Source organism: Myodes glareolus, chromosome 8, assembly GCF_982192425.1.
Source record: "Myodes glareolus chromosome 8, mMyoGla1.1, whole genome shotgun sequence".
NCBI classification, from domain to species: domain Eukaryota; kingdom Metazoa; phylum Chordata; class Mammalia; order Rodentia; family Cricetidae; genus Myodes; species Myodes glareolus.
In genome coordinates, this window is record NC_142033.1 from 109,231,203 (window position 1) to 109,247,726 (window position 16,524).

Genomic DNA, 16,524 nt, shown 5'->3' on the forward strand with positions numbered 1-16,524 from the left:
ATATCATTGGTGAATAAAGAATCTGCCTTGGCCTGTTGATAGGGCAGAACTTAGGTAGGTGGGAGGGGGGGAACTTGGGAGAAAGGAGGCAGAGTGAGAGAGAAGCCGTGGAGCCTCCACTGGAGACAGACATGCTGAAACGTTGCTGGTAGGCCACGACCTCGTGGTGATGCACAGGTTAATGGAGTTAGGTTAAACTAAGATGTAAGAGTTAGCCAATAAGAAGCTAGAGCTAATGGGCCAAGCAGTGATTTTATTAATATAGTTTCTTTGTGATTATTTTGGGGCTAAGCAGCCGGGAACCAACTAAGGGCCTCCTCCAACATTTCTCTGTGTAGCCCTGGCTGTCCTGGAACCTCTCTGTAGACCAGGGCTAACCTCAAACTCACAGAGCTCTGCCTGCCTCTGCCTGTGCCCCACCTCCAGTTCAGCCTCAAGGATGTTAATCAGCAGGAGAAAACTTAGAGTGAGCTGGGTCGGCTGGGAAACTGGCAAAATCCCTGTTGGACAAACATGAGGGTGTGAGTTCAGGTCTGCAGAGGATAGGCAGATCTCTGGGAATGACTGGACAGCCAGGTTACCCAATTCAGTGAGTCCCAGGTCTCAGTAAGAGGCCTCTGGAGGTGGATCTCTGTGAGTTCAAGGTCATTACAGAGAGAGTTGCAGCGCAGCCAGGACTACACAGAGAAACTGTTTCAGAAAACAAAACAAGGGTCGGGCACACCTTTAATCCCAGCACTCCACTCGGGAGGCAGAGGCAGGCAGATCTCTGTGAGCTCAAGTCCAGCCTGGTCCACAGAGTGAGTTCTGGACAGGCTCCATAGCTACTGAGAAACCGTGTTTCAAAAAACAAAAAACAACAAACAAAAAAACCGACAAAATTAAAACAACTTTTGTTGATACCCAAGGTTAATTTGTGCACACACAACCCAAGGTTTCAGGGCTGTTTGTGAATGACCAGAGGGAGCACAAATGTCCGTGGAGGGTGAGCTCAGCCGGGCTTGGCGGCTCACACTCTTGACTCCCTAAACTCTGAAGGCTGAGGCACAGCATTACCAAGGATTTTCAAGGTCACCCTGGGACAGAGTAATATGTTGTCTCAGAAATGACCAAGAGTGGGGTGTGGGGTGCGCTCCTTAAATCCAGGTGCTAGGGAGGCAGAGGCAGGAGCTGTTTCTGTGAGTTTGAGGCCAGGTGGGTCTCCATAGGGAATTACAGGATAGCCAGGGCTACAGAGACCCTGTCACAAAAAAATCAAAACAAACAAATAGATAAAAAGAAAAATAAACAGAAAGAGAAAGCTAGAGGGAGTTAATTAGTCAAGTGCTGGCCTAAACCAGTCATCCAAAGTGCAGGAACAGGTGGCACATGCCTGTTGCTGGGGAGGTGGAGGCAGGATAACAGGGTCTCCGCGTGTAGCTCAGGTAAGCCTCAAATCCCTAAGCCTCAGGCCTCTACCTCCCTCTTCTTTTTTTTATTAGATTTTTTTTTTAAATACCAATCCAAATTCCCACTCCCTTCCCTCCTCCCATCCCCTCCACACACCCTCCCACCCTCCCTTTTCTTCTAAGATTTACTTTTATTTTGGGGAGGGGCTTCAGAGGACAGAAGGAGGTGTCTGAGCCCCTGGAAGCTGAGTCACAAGTGGTCAGTGAGCCATCATGTGGGTGCTCGGTTTCAAACCCAAGTCCTTTGCAAGAGCAGCCATCTTTCCAGTTCCCCCTACATTCCCCCCTACCCGCCGCGCTCTGGCTGTATAGCCCAGCCTGTCTGAGGGCTGGGATTCTAGGTGTGCCGGCACCTCCCCAGCTTTGTTTTCCCAGCCATTCACCTACAAAACCAAGTTAATCTGCTGATACCTTTGAAACCTATTTTACGGAGCCAGGGCCACCCAGAGTCCAGAAGCCAGGTAAGGCAGGAGGGATGTTCCCTGGGGCGTGGCAGAGAACAAGGCTGAGTCAATCCAGCATTTTGGGACAAAGTGCAGGGTGGAAAATAATTCGTCCAAAGGCGTTTGAGCTTCATGGCTGTAATTCCACCCTCTGACTTCTGGCTGGCCTTTCTCAGACTTCCTGTTCTTGCAAAGCTGTTTTGTGAAAGAAACGAGGGGAATAGTTAAGCAAAGCACGCTCCCCCAGCACTGAGGTCAGGCGGGTGTGAGTGGCAGCAGCGACAATATGTGCGTAAGCCCGGCACCCAGGCCTGCAAGAGGTCGTCAGGAGGTCATTCTCAGTTACATTAGACTAGGCAGTTTTAGGCCAGCCCAGGCTGCGCGGCTCTCTCTCTCAAGGGGAAAAAAGAATATTCTGGGAGCAGGCTGTAGAGAGAGCTTACCCCCACTTTTGAGACAGGGTGTCATATGGCTCAGGTTGACTTTGACATGGAGGCAATCCTCCTGCCTCAGCCCCCAACTGCAGAAATGACAGGTGAGGGCTGAGTGACAGGTTTCCCAGGCACCCTTGCTGTGAACGTATCTCACACACCCATGGTGATGATTTCTCTCTGGCTGATCGGCTTCCTGTCATTTAACTCAGAGCCCAAGGAAACCAGGGAGTTGAGGGAGGATCCTATCTATACCTGCCACAATCCGGATGGGGAATGTTCTGGAACTGATGCTGGATGTGCTGACACCCACTGCTTGTGTCTTCCCATCTCTCCAGCTCATGTGATAGAGCTGCAGAGGGCAGCCGGCGCCCCCTGCTGGCAAAGCTGTTACCATTGCTCTTGCCTTGGCACCCAGCAGGCCAGTGTTAGCCACTGGAAAGGGCCACCTTGGTCTTCTAGGGAAAACGGAGGCTTACAGAAGTCAGAGGCAGACAGGGCTGGATTGAACAAATACATCATTTATTGGTCCTCAGTGGTACACCTAGTCCCTCCCCACCCTGGTCAGCGAGCGTGTCCAGGTCATGGGGTGGCCAACGACGGATGACTTTCCTGATCCAGGGGATGTAGGGGGCTACAGCGGTAGCCACAGGGGGCTTGAAGATGTCTGTGCAGGTTTTGGAGCTGAAAGACAGGATCCCATCCACCTGGCCTTTGCCACACACCAGAGGTCCTCCAGAGTCACCCTGTTGAAGGTGATTGGTATGGATGAGTTCTTGTGCCCGCAGAGTGGGCCAGGGGCCGCTTACAAGCCACGGTGCATCCTTGCCTTTCTCTCTTCTTTCTACCCCAGGGCCTTTGCTCTGGGCCCAGGTGACAAGTCTGTGGGCTGGATTTCAAACCACAACTCTCTAGCTTCCTGACTTCTAACCTAGAGAACATGTTTACTCTCCTGGAGCCTCGGTTTCTGCATCTGAGAAATGAGATGAGTGTTACAACCCCCCTCGCCCCCGCCTCGGCTCCGCCAAAGGTGTCAGAAGCCAGCTTGAGTTGCCGCCCAGACCAAGCCTTCGGGTCCCCTTCACCTTGCAGGGCGCCTGGCTCCTGGCTGCTGCCTTCAAGCATAGCATGCCGTCCTCGAGGGCACCGTTCCAGAAGCGGCTGTTGTTACACATGCGGGTGTCCAGGACACGCAGATCCAACTCCTGCAGGGCGCGGGCTAGGGGCCCACCTTGGTGGATCCTTCCCCAGCCAGCCATGCTGCACCGAGCACCTTCTGCCGGCCTGGCTTGGTTCTTTCTTGGCAGAGCCAGCGGCTGGACATTCCTGCTGGGCCGCAACCGTCCATCCAGCTGTGGGGACAAGAGGGCCAGTGAGTGGCTGAGGGAAGTCGGGCCGTGACAGGCCCTCAGGCCCTCCATCCTGCACCTTTAACAGAACCAGGTCGTTTTCATAGTTGCGGCTGTAGCCAGGGTGCTTGATGGCTGCCTTGATGTGGAAGGCGAGGCCGGGATCTCGCAAGTCATGGAGGTGGTGCAGGCCTAGCACCAGCTTCAGCTGCTGTACCCTGCAATGCAGAACCCCACTTGCACACACCATCCACAGCCTGAGAACTGCCGTTCCTCCTTCCCCATGCACCCACACTCACAGCATCCTCCCCAGCCCACTCCTGGAAGATCATCTTCCATCTTCGCCGACATCCTACCCCCACCCCCTACCCCAGGCTTCCTGCTCCGGCTCCTGCCCAGCGCCAGATTGGGAGACTCTGAAGACTTCCTGCATCTATCCAAATGACAGAGAAATAACCTCTTTCCACAGGAATCAGGGGTCCTCACTTGCAGCCAGGTGAGAGACCCTCAAGGGAATACCTGGATCAAGCCATACCTGAAGCCTAGACTTCTGGAATACATGGCTAATTTCGTTTTTTTTTTTTGTTTGTTTGTTTTTTTAAGATAAGATCTTAATGTATGGTACTGGCTTTTCTGGAACTATGTAGATCACTTAAGAGATCCAGCTGCCTCTGCCCCCTCGAAGGCTGGGATTAAAGCACACTTAAGGGCCCCTTCCTTTTGCTCAGGGCTCAGGATTTTTTTCTTTAGTGTTGAGGATGAGATTTGGCATTAGGCTGGCACTCTACCATTAACAATGTCCCACCAGGATGGATGTATTTAGTGATGTCTCGATGGCAGTTCCTGCTACACAAACTCCGTCTCCTTGGCAGGCTTTCACAGATTGTCAGGGGTCACAGGAAGGAGGCACCCTTTCCACTTGACCAGAACCAACAGCCTATGTAGCCCTGAGAGGGTTGGCCTGAGTCCTTCAGTGCCTTAAGATAGGGAGTCTTTGGAGGTTTGGGGAAGGGGGTGGGACACTCACGGTTCCGACAGGCAGTGGGCAGCCGTCAGCACCCACTTTGGATGCACAAGGACTCCTCCGCACACATGGGACCCGTCTTTCTGTAGAGAGGCCATGTATGGGCGAGAGTGTGGAGCCACCTCTCGACCCCCAATGATGTGGGTCTCAAATGTGTTGCCTGCTAAGAAGTGAGACAGAGAGGGCAGGTTAGGGAAGCTGCACTTCTACCCTCCACTGAGCCTGGAAGCCCTGTATCTGGCAGATCTGTTGTCTGAAGTCCCCGTTGACCCCTGTCCCAGATGCGACTAGGCCCCAAGGCTCAGACACTGCTTGGCTGTCAGTCCAGGCTGGAGACAGAACCTGAGCTTGGTTTCCAGGACCCACTCCGGGTGACTCACAGCTCCAGAGGATGTGACACCCCCTTCTGTGCTCTGAGAGCACTGCACTCACCATCACCCCATATTTCAAAAAGGTAATTACAAAAGAGAACATAAAATGAGAGAAAAGGTTACTGGTAGCCACGGGGGGTTGGGGGGGAAGTATGGATGAGGGGCTGACCCCTCTGTTCCCAGTGGACAGGAGTGGGGTTCTGATATTTACCATAACAATGGAAGAACCTTCAGGACATGGTGCTGGGGAAAATCTGACACAAAAGGCCACACGGTGTGAAACTTCATAACAGGAAGTGGATTTGTGGGTGCCAGGGTGTGGGGTGAGTGTTCTTAGGGTTGAAGAGGTACCTACACTCTTTTTGTTTATTTGTTTGCTTTTTTTGTTTTCTTTTTTTGAGACAGGGTTTCACTGTGTTGTGAAGTCCTGGTTGCTCTGGAACTCTCTAGATGAGGCTGGCCTCAAACTCAGAGATGTCTGTCTCTGCCTCTCGAGTGCTGGAATTAAAGGCATGTGCCACCACCACCCAACTGGTACCTACAGTCTTGTGTGGCTTCTGAACTTCAGGGAGCTGAGCAGTATGTGGATTATTTCTCTATAAACTTCACGGATGTGTTGATTGAGGACGCCTGGCTGGGCTCAGCATGGAGAGCTTGCCCACTGCACACAGAGCCCTGGCTGAGTTCTAGTCCCCCATACCATAGAGACAAGGTCTAGTGCTGCACACCTGTCATCCCAGGTCTGGAAAGGTGGGAACAGGAGCAAGGTTAAAAAAGTAAAACAGGGCAGAGACAGGCGGATTTCTGTGAGTTCGAGGCCAGCCTGGTCTATAAGAGCTAGTTCCAGGAGAGTCTCCAAAGCTCCAAAGCCACAGAGAAACCCTGTCTCAAAAAACCAAAATAAAAAAAAAAAAGAAAAAGGAAAAAAATTGTAAAATAGTAGGCAGTGGTGGTGCACACCTTTAATCCCAGCACTCGGGAAGCAGAAGCAGGTGATCTCTATGAGTTCAAGGCCAACTTGGTCTATGGAGTTAGTTTCAGGACAGCCAGGGCTACACAGAGAAACTCTGTGAAAACAAAACAAAATTTAAAATAAATATTGATAAAAATTTAATGTGAACCAACTCAAAATCTCCTTGATTTCCCATCATGTCCTAAGGATCCTGCAGCACCCTGAGGCACATGGCCAGTCCACATCTTCGCGGCACCACCACTACTTCCTCGGGGCTGGTTCCCATCGGGGCTTTGACACACAGAAGAGAGCCGAGTTCTCTGTTATGTATGATTCCTGAAACTTTATTTTGAGACAGGATTTTCCCTGTGTAGCCCTGGAACTCACTCATAGACCAGGCTGGACTAGAATTTACAGAGATCCACCTGGGTGTGCACCACCTCCCCCCAGCTCAATTCTGGAAGCTTAAAAAAAAAAAAAAAAAAAAAAAGGAAGAAGATAAAAAGAAACCCAAACCGAGTAAATGAAAGAGAAACCTTTGTGACTTCATAGGGCCAGCGTGCACACTTGAAGGCTGACCTGTATCTGCAGAGCTGTGCAGTCAGCAGCCATCCATAACTGAGTAGCTTTCTACCACCCAAGGAAGTCTCCTACCCACATGTGCTTTCCTTTTTCTTCCCCTTGAAACAACAAACAAACAATTCTGAGACATCTCGTGTAGCCCAGGCTGGCCTGGGACTATAACTGAGAATGCCCTGACCTCCCAGTCCTCCTGCTTCCACCTCCCCAGTGCTGCGAGGACAGGCGTGTGTCACGATGCCTGGTGGAACGTGCTGGGTGAGGGCTCTGCCCTCTGAGGCCCAGGCCCAGCCCCACCACATACTTTAAAATCATGTCCCTCGACTGAGGCAGGTTCAGTGGTGTAGCCTGAGCTACACTGTATCTCCATCAACTCTCCAAACAAAATTACTGTGTTGTAACCACACAGAGAGACCAGTGGCTAATCTGCAACTTAAGGAAGAGTTGTTATACTTGCAAAGAGTCAACTTCCTCCTCCTCCTCTTTTTGCTTTGGAGAAGGTTCTAGAAGGTTCAAAACAATTGAGTGTAAAAAATTGGGAGGGTGGTGGCACACACCCACACCTCTAATCCCAGGAGGCAGAGGCAAACAGGTCAGCCAGGACTAGAATATTAAGACCTTGTCTCAAAAAAAAAGTGTGTGTGCGCGTGTACATGTGAGAACGTGCACATGTGTATGGAGGTCAGATCAAGTTTGGTGTCTTCCACATGCTATACCTTAAATGTTTGTGGCTAGGTCTTTCACTGAGCTTGTAACTCAATGATTCAGCTTGAGTCCCAGCTCCTGCTCTAGAGCTGGGATTGTAGGCGGAAGGCATCACCTAGCGTTCTCCCCTGAAGATGCTCACTATGTAGCCCTGGCTGACCTGAGTTCAGAGATGAAAGGCCTGTGATCATGTGATGCTGCTATAGCTCCTTTGAATCCTCTGGTCTCCACCTCCAGTGATGGGAAGACAGGCATGTGCCATCTCAGGATGGAACCCAGTCTTTGCGTGTGCCAGGCACATGACCCACTAACTTAAGCTATATCCTAAACCTATGACAATCCTCCTGCCTCATTCAGCGAGTGCTTTTTGTAGAGGCCGTTCCTCAGGGATTTCTCAGTAGGCAACCCCACCTCTCCCATCCCCAGGCCCCTGAAGACCGGCTTCCTCTTCATGCTCACCTGCCCACAGTGTTTCCAGAGCTAGCAAGAGCAGCAGGGACTGGTGGACCTCCATGCTGGTGCAGATGTGTGGTCCGGGGTGTCTGTGTCTCCCCACTTTCTTCCTGTGAGGACAGGTGGCCTTCCACGTTACACCCACCTAGTACAAGTGACAGCTCCTCCCTCACACCCTGCTCTGGGTGACTTTAGAAAGTGTCTCTGGGGACAGCAACTGTAGCCACCACCAAATCCCCGGTGCTCAGTTCCCTATGGTTTTTACAAGTCTTTTGCTTCCTTTAGCACCATTCTGACACCTAACTCCGATAGAGGCAACTTGCAGGGCCAAGTTCTCCCATCACGTGGGTCTGGACTGGAACTCTTGATGGCCTAAGGGTGTTTTTTTTTTTTGAGGAAAGTCTCACTATGTAGCTCTGGTTGTCTTGGAACTTACTTTGTATACCATGCTGGGCTTGAACTCACCAAGATTAGTCCACCTTTGTCCCAGAGTGCTGACTAAATGTGTGCACATCCCCACCACCTTTCACCTTACTTATCATTTTTTTTCTCCTAAAGATTTAACCATCTGTAATTAGGTCTGGTGCCCTCTTCTGGCCTGAAGGCATACATACATACATAATATTGTATATATAATAAATATTAAAACAAAAAGATTTATTATTATGGTCGGTGTCCTGCCTGTTATTTATGCCTACAGCCCAGAACGGGCAGCAGATCTCATTACAGATGGGTGTGAGCCACCACGTGGTTGTGAGAAATCCAATCAGAACTTCTGAGCCATCTCCCCAGTTCCCACTTTCTTACCATCTTAACTAGAAGTGAATAGCCTCCAACTCCCCAGTCTCCTTCTGTTACAAACGACCTTGTCCTCCTGTGACCAGCTATGACTGGCAGGGCCCCTTTAAGTACAGTTCAATAGACTACTGCTCCAGAGACTGGAACTCTGGACATAAGAGGCCGACTATGGGGAAGGGGCACTGAATGTTGCTTTTCTTTTTTTTTTTTCCCCAGCAGGGTTCCTCTGTGTGAGCACTCTGGCTGACCTGATCCGCCTGCCTCTGCCCCCCGACCGCCCGGCCTTCTTCTCCTTTATTTACACGGCACCCACAAGCCATCAGAAATCTCAAGTCCTGGGTTCCAGCCCCAGCGCATTGGAGATGAAGGGCAGGCCCGTCACCTCGGCACTGGGATACGTTAGAGTAAGACTCCCCCTACCCTTTTCTTGGGGAGTCACCAGGCTGCAGCTCAGTCCCCCAGCCACAGACTGCTGGGAAAATGGGCCCTCCACATGCCTCTGGACCCAGGGCTTTCCAGAGAAACAAACCTCAGGCCTAGGCCTCCTGACTGAAGGCTGGAAGTGGATGCAGGCCGATGGTACAGCCGCAGGGCCAGCTGTAGAGGGCATGACCTGCAGGCAGCAGGGAGCTGCTTCCGGGCCTGGAGCCCACGCAGACCCCTGAGCCCGACGAACAGATCAGTAAAAGTGCTTCTTCCTGCCCGGCCCACTGCCCTGGCATCCTGGCTGTTTCTCCCAGCTTCTCAGAAAGCCATTTTATTTGGGTTTCACACACACCAAAGCAGAGAGGAGGTGACTGTGGGGCTGGCCCTGCTTGGGCTGGGACGGAGTCTCTGCCTCCCCACGAGGTGGTTCCCAGCCTCCCAGGCTTGTCACCATCTGTGAGTTGAGTGGGGTATCTGCCAGGCACCACGGGGTAAGAGGACCTAAGGGTCACGGGACGGGAGCCCATATGGAACCTCGGTGAGGTAGTCTGCCGCCTGAGGCCCACACGGGTCCTGCTGAGGTAAAATTTGTAAGTTTATTTCAGGGACGTGGTCAGGACTCCTCGGCGCCAGAGTCGTCCTCCTCGTCCCCAAAGCAGCTGTCGGCCTCCTCCACATCCCCATCCTCGTAGTAGTCATCATAGAAGAGGTCCGAGCCCTCGTCGGGCGCCGGCGCCTTGGTCTTCACGCAGTACTCAGCCAGTGTGGTAGGCACCTTCACGCCATCACGCTCTGCGTCTACCTTGGTCCCCAAGACCTGCTTCCTGGGGAGACAGGGGAGGTGAGGCCACGGCCCAGGACACAACAGGTGGCTCACACCTGCCCCTAGACAGGAAGTAACCACAGCCAGGTTCGGGACACAGGTTGAGTCTAGGGCCAGCCTGGGCTAGCAGGACAAACAGAGCCAGAGACAATGCAGTAAGGGCACCTACTGTGCAAGCACAGCACCCAAGTTCAGTCCCCAGCACCACACCAGCTGCATGGCAGCCTCCAGGCCTTTAATTCTAGTGCTGTGGGGGAGCACACAGGACCTGTAGGGAAGGTGACAAAGCAGAACACCAGACACTGTCCCCTGACTTCTGTGTGTGCACCCACACACCCACCACACTGACACCAAACAAACTCTCCCAACTGCAGCCCAAGCTGAGGCACTGATGAAGGGCGGTCCTGGAGGCCTGCGGTTGAGCATGTGTGAGTGTGTGAGTGAGTGTGTGTGTGTGTGTGTGTGTGTGTGTGTGTGTGTGTGTGAGAGAGAGAGAGAGAGAGAGAGAGACAGGGACTCCAGCATACTCTGGAGTACTCTGAAGTAGCACACTTGCCAGAGTGTCCCTGCACAGGAGCAGTGATTAAAGAAATCAAGCCTGGGGAGGGGGATGGGGGGGTGGAGAGATGGCTCAGAGGTTAAGAGCACTCACTGGCTGTACTTCCAATTCCCAGCAACCACATGGTAGCTCACAACCACCTGTAATGAGAAGATCTGGCGCCCTCTTCAGCACACAGAACACTATGTACATAACAAATACATCTTGAAGAAGTGCAGGTCCTAACGGGAAGGCGAAGAGTGGGGCAGACGCTGGCTGGTCGTAGCTCCCCACAGAGGACTGAGAAGACACTGTTGGAGGACAACCACGATAGCACATCCTAACAGCCTAGACCTGTCTCAAGGCTCTCCATGGCCCGTCCTGTGGCTGGACACTGGCTCTCAGGCTGGAACCCAGGAGCAGCACAGCCTCCTCGTGGTCACAGCAAGTGGCTCCTGGAGTCAGGCTGGTAAAAATAGCCCAGGGCTTCTGCTCTGGGACAGGGACACAGCAAGGAAGCGGCCAGGAGAACTGGGCCAAAGGCTGCCAGGAGGCAGGAGACCTGCAGTGAACAGACCAGATCCAAAGCCTCCATTGGCGCCTGTACCCAGGGACGCTCCGTGTAGGACAGAGTCCGCTGCAGCCCAACAGACACCATTATGGCCAACATACCAAGTCCCAGCTGTCAGGCTGACCGGAAGTGGGCGATGGGAAGGGCTTAGTGTGCTCAAGGTGACCTCACGCTTAAAACAGCTACAAATGACAGAACAGCCCACAACAACAGGCTATAACTAAGTTGCATGGTGGTGGCCTGCGGCTTTAATCCCATCACTCACCATGGCAGAGTCAGGTGGATCTGAGTTCAAGGCCAGCCTGGTTCTACATGGTTAGTTCCAGGACAGCCAGGGCTACATAGGAAAACTTTGCCTCAAAAAACTAAGAAAAGAAACCCCACAGGGCAGCTTGCCTTCTTGCCAGCTGGGTTTGGGCTGCAGGCAGCCGGAGCAGAAGACAAAGGGGACAGGGCTGCGGGGACTTCCAGACCGTCCTGACCTGAGCACTCAGACCTGCCCATGTAACTAATACCTCCACACAGGAGCTGACCACACAGAGGAGAAGCAGAGGTACGTTCTGTCTGATGGATCTGTTAGAGACCCCGATCCAGGGTCTTGCTGGACCAGCACTGACCACCAAGCTATAGTCCATGTCAATTCTGAGAAGCCAGGCCAGCCTGCTGCAGGACAAGGCACAGGGTCCCGCTGGGCGGTGCTCGCCCTGGCCATGGCTCCAGGACGACATGCAGGGCTTGCTCAGCACATCTGCTGATGGGCCTAGGACAAGCACCCGTCCTCCTGGGTGAGTGCTAAGGCAGGAGACTGCTGCCTGTGAGGTGTTTTGTCATCCTGGCATCAGGAGGGAACTTGAGGAGGAGAACATGGGGTTCTAAGAAGGCCTGTCTCAGAAAACAGAGAAGTCAAGTGACCGGGAATGTGGGTACTTGTGTGGACACTCAGCAGGGCTGAGAAGCTGCAGAGTTTGACATTGGCCTAGAATCCTGCAAGTTCAATTCCATAGCCAGCTTTAGGGGTGCAAGGGAGACCACCTGACCCCCAAATAAGCCAGGAACAAGCTAAAAGCTGATGACGGATATGAACGCGGCTCATAGTGGGCTCAGTGACCTTCCCCCTTTGCAGAAAGGCTCACACCAACAATTGAGGATGTGGCCTAGAGTGCTCTAGTCACCCATGAAGGTAAGTAAGCTGAGTGACAAGTCAGAGCGAGGATCAGGGATCTGGACAGGGGCACACAGACCCCCCAGCTGGGGATGTAAGACTGGAAACATACAACAGCTGCTGCCCCGAGGAGCGGCTGGATAGCAGGGGGACAGAGAAGAGCTGACCTAGTGGGGCACACTCCACTACACACGTGAAGCACAGATGACTCTTACAGCAAACAGCACCTCTGTAAGGAGACCCAGCAGCTGTCCTGGCTGGTACTGGCACTCACCGGATGATGTCCGTGTACTCCCGGTCCTTTCCCTTGCTCTCCTTCCACTTTCTGTACATCACCGAGGCATCCACATTGGCGGGCGAGAAGGTGTTGGGCTCATTCAGCAGGGAGATCACACTCAGAAGGATGGTCCTGGGGGGCCACGGGACAAGCTCAGCTCCCCGGAGACCCTGGGAACCCAACTGGTGGAGTAACGAAGGAGGGACAGGGTGCAAGGTGTCTCGGGGTGCCCAAGGTGCAAGGACACATGCAGTTCTCACCTGACATTCTGTGTGGGGTTCCACCGCTCTGAGGGCAGCTCCCCACTCTGAGGGTCGTCAACTGGGGGATGGAGGATGGAGATGCACACGTCCCCTGTCTGCAAAAGTAACAGGATTAGGTGAGCTGTGGGGCGAGTGCAAAGGTGGCATTGTGTGTGTGGTGGGCTGTACCCGAGGCAGGCTTCTGTAGTGCTGGTAGTGACTTACTTACCTCATAAATGTTTGGGTGCCACATCTTGGTGAGGAAGCGGAAGGCTGGTGGGGAATATGGGTAATCGATGGGGAACTTGAGACGAGCCTGCAGGTGTCAGAAAGTGGGGGTGGGTCAATGGTGCAATGGCAGTCCACTGAGCACTGGCATTAGGCGCTGTGCCCAGAGGATAAAGAACAGTGTCTGTGACAGGTGGCCTTGTCTCTGTGCCGTCCAGGCCCCCACCTCTGTGACCTGGCATCCAGGTGAGGAAATACAGAGTGACAGTTACCCACTGTGGGCCAGCCAGGGGACACGTCAGCAGGTCTCCCACCAGCACAGCCCAGGCTCAGGGGAGCCCCCCGCCTGGCCAGAGCAGCTGTTTATGGCTCAGGTTCACCCCTTCCCACTGCCCTGCAGACTTTACAGTCTGGTAGAGGAGAAAGGCCTGACATTTGCCCTAGTTTTGGGGCTCCCCTAGGGCAGTCTCTGGAGGTCTCCTGGGCAAGAAGAACGAACACTTAAAGAGCAGTGGTCTGTGGCCCCAGAGCTAGCCAGTTATTTCAAGCTGGAGGCTCTGCCCCACGGCTCCTTCCAACTGGACCAGACAGACACAAACCCAGTGTGGCGTTTCCAGCCCTGGGCTCCTCAGGACAGCTGAGAGGGGAACAGAACCTGTCACTTCTATGACTCCAGATATTTTTTAAAAATGAGCAAACTGCCACCGTTTAAAAGCAGCTGCCTCTGGGCTCTACTTCCTCTCTCTAAGCTTTCTCTTGTCCCTGCTCTATCTTCCCTTCCCCCAATTTTCCTCAATCAAATGCTCCGAATAAAGACGTGACCAGGGAAGGAAAAAAAAAAAAAGAGCAAACTGGCCGGGTAGTGGTGGCACATGCCTTTAATCCCAGCACTCAGGAGGCAGAGAAAGGCGGATCTCTGTGAGTTTGAGGCCAGCCTGGTTACAAGAGCTAGTTCCAGGACAGGCTCCAAAGCTACAGAGAAACCCTGTCTCGAAAAACCAAACACACACACACACAAAAAAAAAACAAAACAAAAACAAAAAAATTACTGAGCAAACGGAGGCTCAGCATCAGAAAGGTTCCCACCCATTCCTGGACAGCCCCATTCAAAACGAGACAGGCTGGTCATCCAGAGCAAGCTCCTAACAGTTCTCCTCAGAGGGGCTCTATGTCTCAACCACCCACACCACACAGGAGGCACCTATGCTGGCAGATCTGACTGACATCCTGCAGAGCCTCTTCCCAAGCTGTCCTTAGAATGATGCGGGCCTAGAGGCCCTACCCACCATCCTTTACAGGCGGGGAGCAGCTCAAGTGCCCATGCTTGTCCTCCTGGCAGTCACCGCCTCCACTCCAGGAGGTATTAATAGCATCTGGACAGCCCAGACCACAGTCCAGGGTGGGAGACAAGGGTACCCACATATCTCGCATTCTCCATATGCGGCACCCGAGAACCCTGATGGAGTAGACTACTACAGTCCCAATCACTGCCCAGGAAGGGTGAGGACAACAGCCACAAACGAAGACACAGGACCTACACCTGGGACCCGGGCTGCCTAGGATCTGTGCATCCACCTAGTCCTCACCGTGCTCCTCTTGGCCCCTGAACAAGATCGAGTCTGCTAGGAGTTTCAGTCCACAGCAAGCAGGATGGTCCAACCGCACTGATGTGGGTTCCTACACTTGGCAACATCCGGTCTGCCCAGGCTCCCTGCTCCCAGCCACAAAAACATCGGGTGCATTGAGCCTTAAGCCACCAGAGGGCGGATGGCACTGCTTGCAAGGCAGAACTAGGCCTCAGGAAGCTACCAGGACAAGGTGGGTAGGTCGGCTCCTGCCTCCACTGTCCTCTTGGAATGTATCACAGGAAACCTGGCTATGGCTAAAGATGGTTGTTGTCCAAGTAGGCATGGCTGCCAAAGCCCTGTCAGGCCTCTGCTGGAACTGGAGCAGGTGGCTGTCCAGGCTGTACATCCCTTCCCTGGGGACACACCGGCCAGCAGCTACCCCTGGTCCTGTGTCCTGGAGCGGGGAACAGCCTGAGGATATGCCAGCAAGCAGCTGTCTCTGAGAGTTTGTGTTCCAGGGTGGGGGACAGCCTGGGGATGCCAGGCAGCAGCTGCCCCCGGCTCTTCCCCCCCACCCCCCGAGACAGAGTTTCTCTGTAGCTTTGGAGCCTATCCCGGAACTAGCTCTCCTAGACCAGGCTGGCCTCGAACTCAAAGATTCGTCTTCCTCTGTCTCTGAGTGTTGGGATTAAAGGCGTGCGTCACAACCATCTGGCTGCCCCTTGTTCTTTATGTCCTGGGATGAGGGCAGCCTAGAGGAAAACATGCTTGCCGGCAGAGGGTTCCGAAATCTCCTGTGTCCTGTGAGGGGACTGCCTGGGGACAAAAAAGTCAGCAGCTGTCCCTGGGGAGCCCCTTCACTAGAGCATGCTGGGAGGGGTCGGGACGATCTGGGGAGATCTTTCTCCAGGGACACGCTTAGTTGAGTGCAGGACAGTCTGGGAATAAGCTGGCCAGCAACAGGCTCAGGAGGCCCCTGTGTCTTGCGGTGGGGGACTGCCTGGGGTCAGGCCAGTCATTAGTTGCCCCTGGCCCTCTGTGGCCTCTGCTGGAGGACAATCCAGGGAGATCAGACCCGGGGGCTAGGTCAGCACGTGCTCAACGAAAAAGAAGTGGCCGCCTTGCACTCAGGGTCTGAGATAACCTGAGGGGAGAGGGTACAAAGCGGAAACTGGGGCCCATCTCACCTTGAAGTAGCCGCCCTCGTAGTAGGTGTTGGGGGGACCGAAGATGGCTACCTCCCAGTTGTACAGGTCGCCCTCGTCCACCAGCGTCACCCGGAAGCCCTCCACCGGCTCCTCCTGCAGCCCCTTCAGCTCCAGCAGCAGCGCTTTTTGCGAGCTGGGCACCAGCTGCCTGGCCATGGCGGTGGCGGCGGCGGCGGCGGAGGGGCCCGGGGCCGGGCCGGGCCGCGGGACCGGCGCGAGCTCGCGGGACGGACCGGGTCGCGCGCCGGCAGGGGGAGAGCCGCCGCCTTCCTCCTCTGCACCGCCGCCGCCGCCACCCGGGGACCCCGAAGGCTCCACTCGCTCTGGCGCCGCTGCCCGCCCGGCGCTTGCTTCGGCCCGGCCCGGCCCGCGCCGAAAGCGTCGAATGCGCCTGCGCGCCGCAGCCACCGGGCCGCGGATGCGCCTGCGCACCGACTCCCGGCCCCGAATGCGCCTGCGCACCGACTCCGGGTCCCGAATGCGACTGCGTGCCTTCTTCGGTCCCCGAATGCGCCTGCGTGCCACACCCGGGCCTCGAATGCGCCTGCGCACCGCTGCCACCGAGACGGAAATGCGCCTGCGCGCCACTGCCGGGTCTAGAATGCGCCTGTGCGACGCCTCCACCGGGTCCGGAATGTGTCTGCGCGCCCGCCCGCGGGGCACTCCGGGAACTGTAGTCTTCTTTCCCCGCCCTGCCGCGCAGGCGCCTTGCGTTTCCGAAGCCCCGGAGGCCGCCGTCGCCTCCGGCGGAAGAGCTCCGCGGATGCCTGTGTGCGGGGTGGCGGGCAGGGCAGGGCTGCGCGGTGCGGCCCAGTAGCTGCAGCTTTGGGGGGGGTCTTTTTTTGTGACGTCCTGGGGGCGTGGTTGTGGGCGGGTAACAGGGCGTGGCTTGAATGGGGCGGAGCATTCACCTTGTCGTCGTCGTCGT

At 54.5% G+C, this 16,524-nt stretch overlaps 2 protein-coding genes across 5 annotated transcripts; both read right to left on the bottom strand.

The window, feature by feature from the left end:
* Positions 1-2,823: 2,823 nt before the first annotated feature.
* Gzmm (granzyme M) lies at positions 2,824-9,211 on the bottom strand. Of its 4 annotated transcripts, none has more exons than XM_085692547.2 (7): positions 9,083-9,211; positions 7,762-7,865; positions 6,027-6,133; positions 4,699-4,858; positions 3,751-3,889; positions 3,408-3,674; positions 2,824-3,068 (listed from the first exon to the last, which is right to left on the bottom strand). In XM_085692547.2, exons 1-7 carry the CDS (start codon positions 9,161-9,163, stop codon positions 2,841-2,843), a joined length of 1,086 nt encoding a protein of 361 aa, XP_085548673.2. In that variant the 5' UTR covers positions 9,164-9,211; the 3' UTR covers positions 2,824-2,840. The 4 variants fall into 4 exon arrangements, with proteins under 4 accessions (XP_085548673.2, XP_048315396.3, XP_048315400.3 ...); XM_085692548.2 differs by lacking the exon at positions 2,824-3,068 and adding an exon at positions 3,079-3,295; XM_048459439.3 differs by lacking the exon at positions 6,027-6,133.
* An 83-nt stretch (positions 9,212-9,294) lies between these two features.
* Positions 9,295-15,935, bottom strand: Cdc34 (cell division cycle 34, ubiquitin conjugating enzyme). The gene is made up of 5 exons (XM_085692549.2): positions 15,576-15,935; positions 12,822-12,908; positions 12,611-12,708; positions 12,348-12,482; positions 9,295-9,803 (listed from the first exon to the last, which is right to left on the bottom strand). Exons 1-5 carry the CDS (start codon positions 15,750-15,752, stop codon positions 9,593-9,595), a joined length of 708 nt encoding a protein of 235 aa, XP_085548675.1. The 5' UTR covers positions 15,753-15,935; the 3' UTR covers positions 9,295-9,592.
* Positions 15,936-16,524: the final 589 nt, after the last annotated feature.

Excerpts from the sequence above, each read along its gene's own strand:
- Cdc34 (XM_085692549.2), bottom strand. The coding sequence starts at position 15,752 with ATGGCCAGGCAGCTGGTGCCCAGCTCGCAAAAAGCGCTGCTGCTGGAG. Across the intron at positions 12,709-12,821 it reads GGCACCCAAACATTTATGAG|ACAGGGGACGTGTGCATCTC; the intron begins GTAAGTAAGTCA and ends TTACTTTTGCAG. Across the intron at positions 12,483-12,610 it reads AACCCCACACAGAATGTCAG|GACCATCCTTCTGAGTGTGA; the intron begins GTGAGAACTGCA and ends GTGGCCCCCCAG.
- Gzmm (XM_085692547.2), bottom strand. The coding sequence starts at position 9,163 with ATGCCCTCTACAGCTGGCCCTGCGGCTGTACCATCGGCCTGCATCCAC. Across the intron at positions 3,890-4,698 it reads GCCCACTGCCTGTCGGAACC|GGTACAGCAGCTGAAGCTGG; the intron begins GTGAGTGTCCCA and ends TCTGCATTGCAG. Across the intron at positions 3,069-3,407 it reads GGAGCCAGGCGCCCTGCAAG|GGTGACTCTGGAGGACCTCT; the intron begins GTGAAGGGGACC and ends CACCTTCAACAG.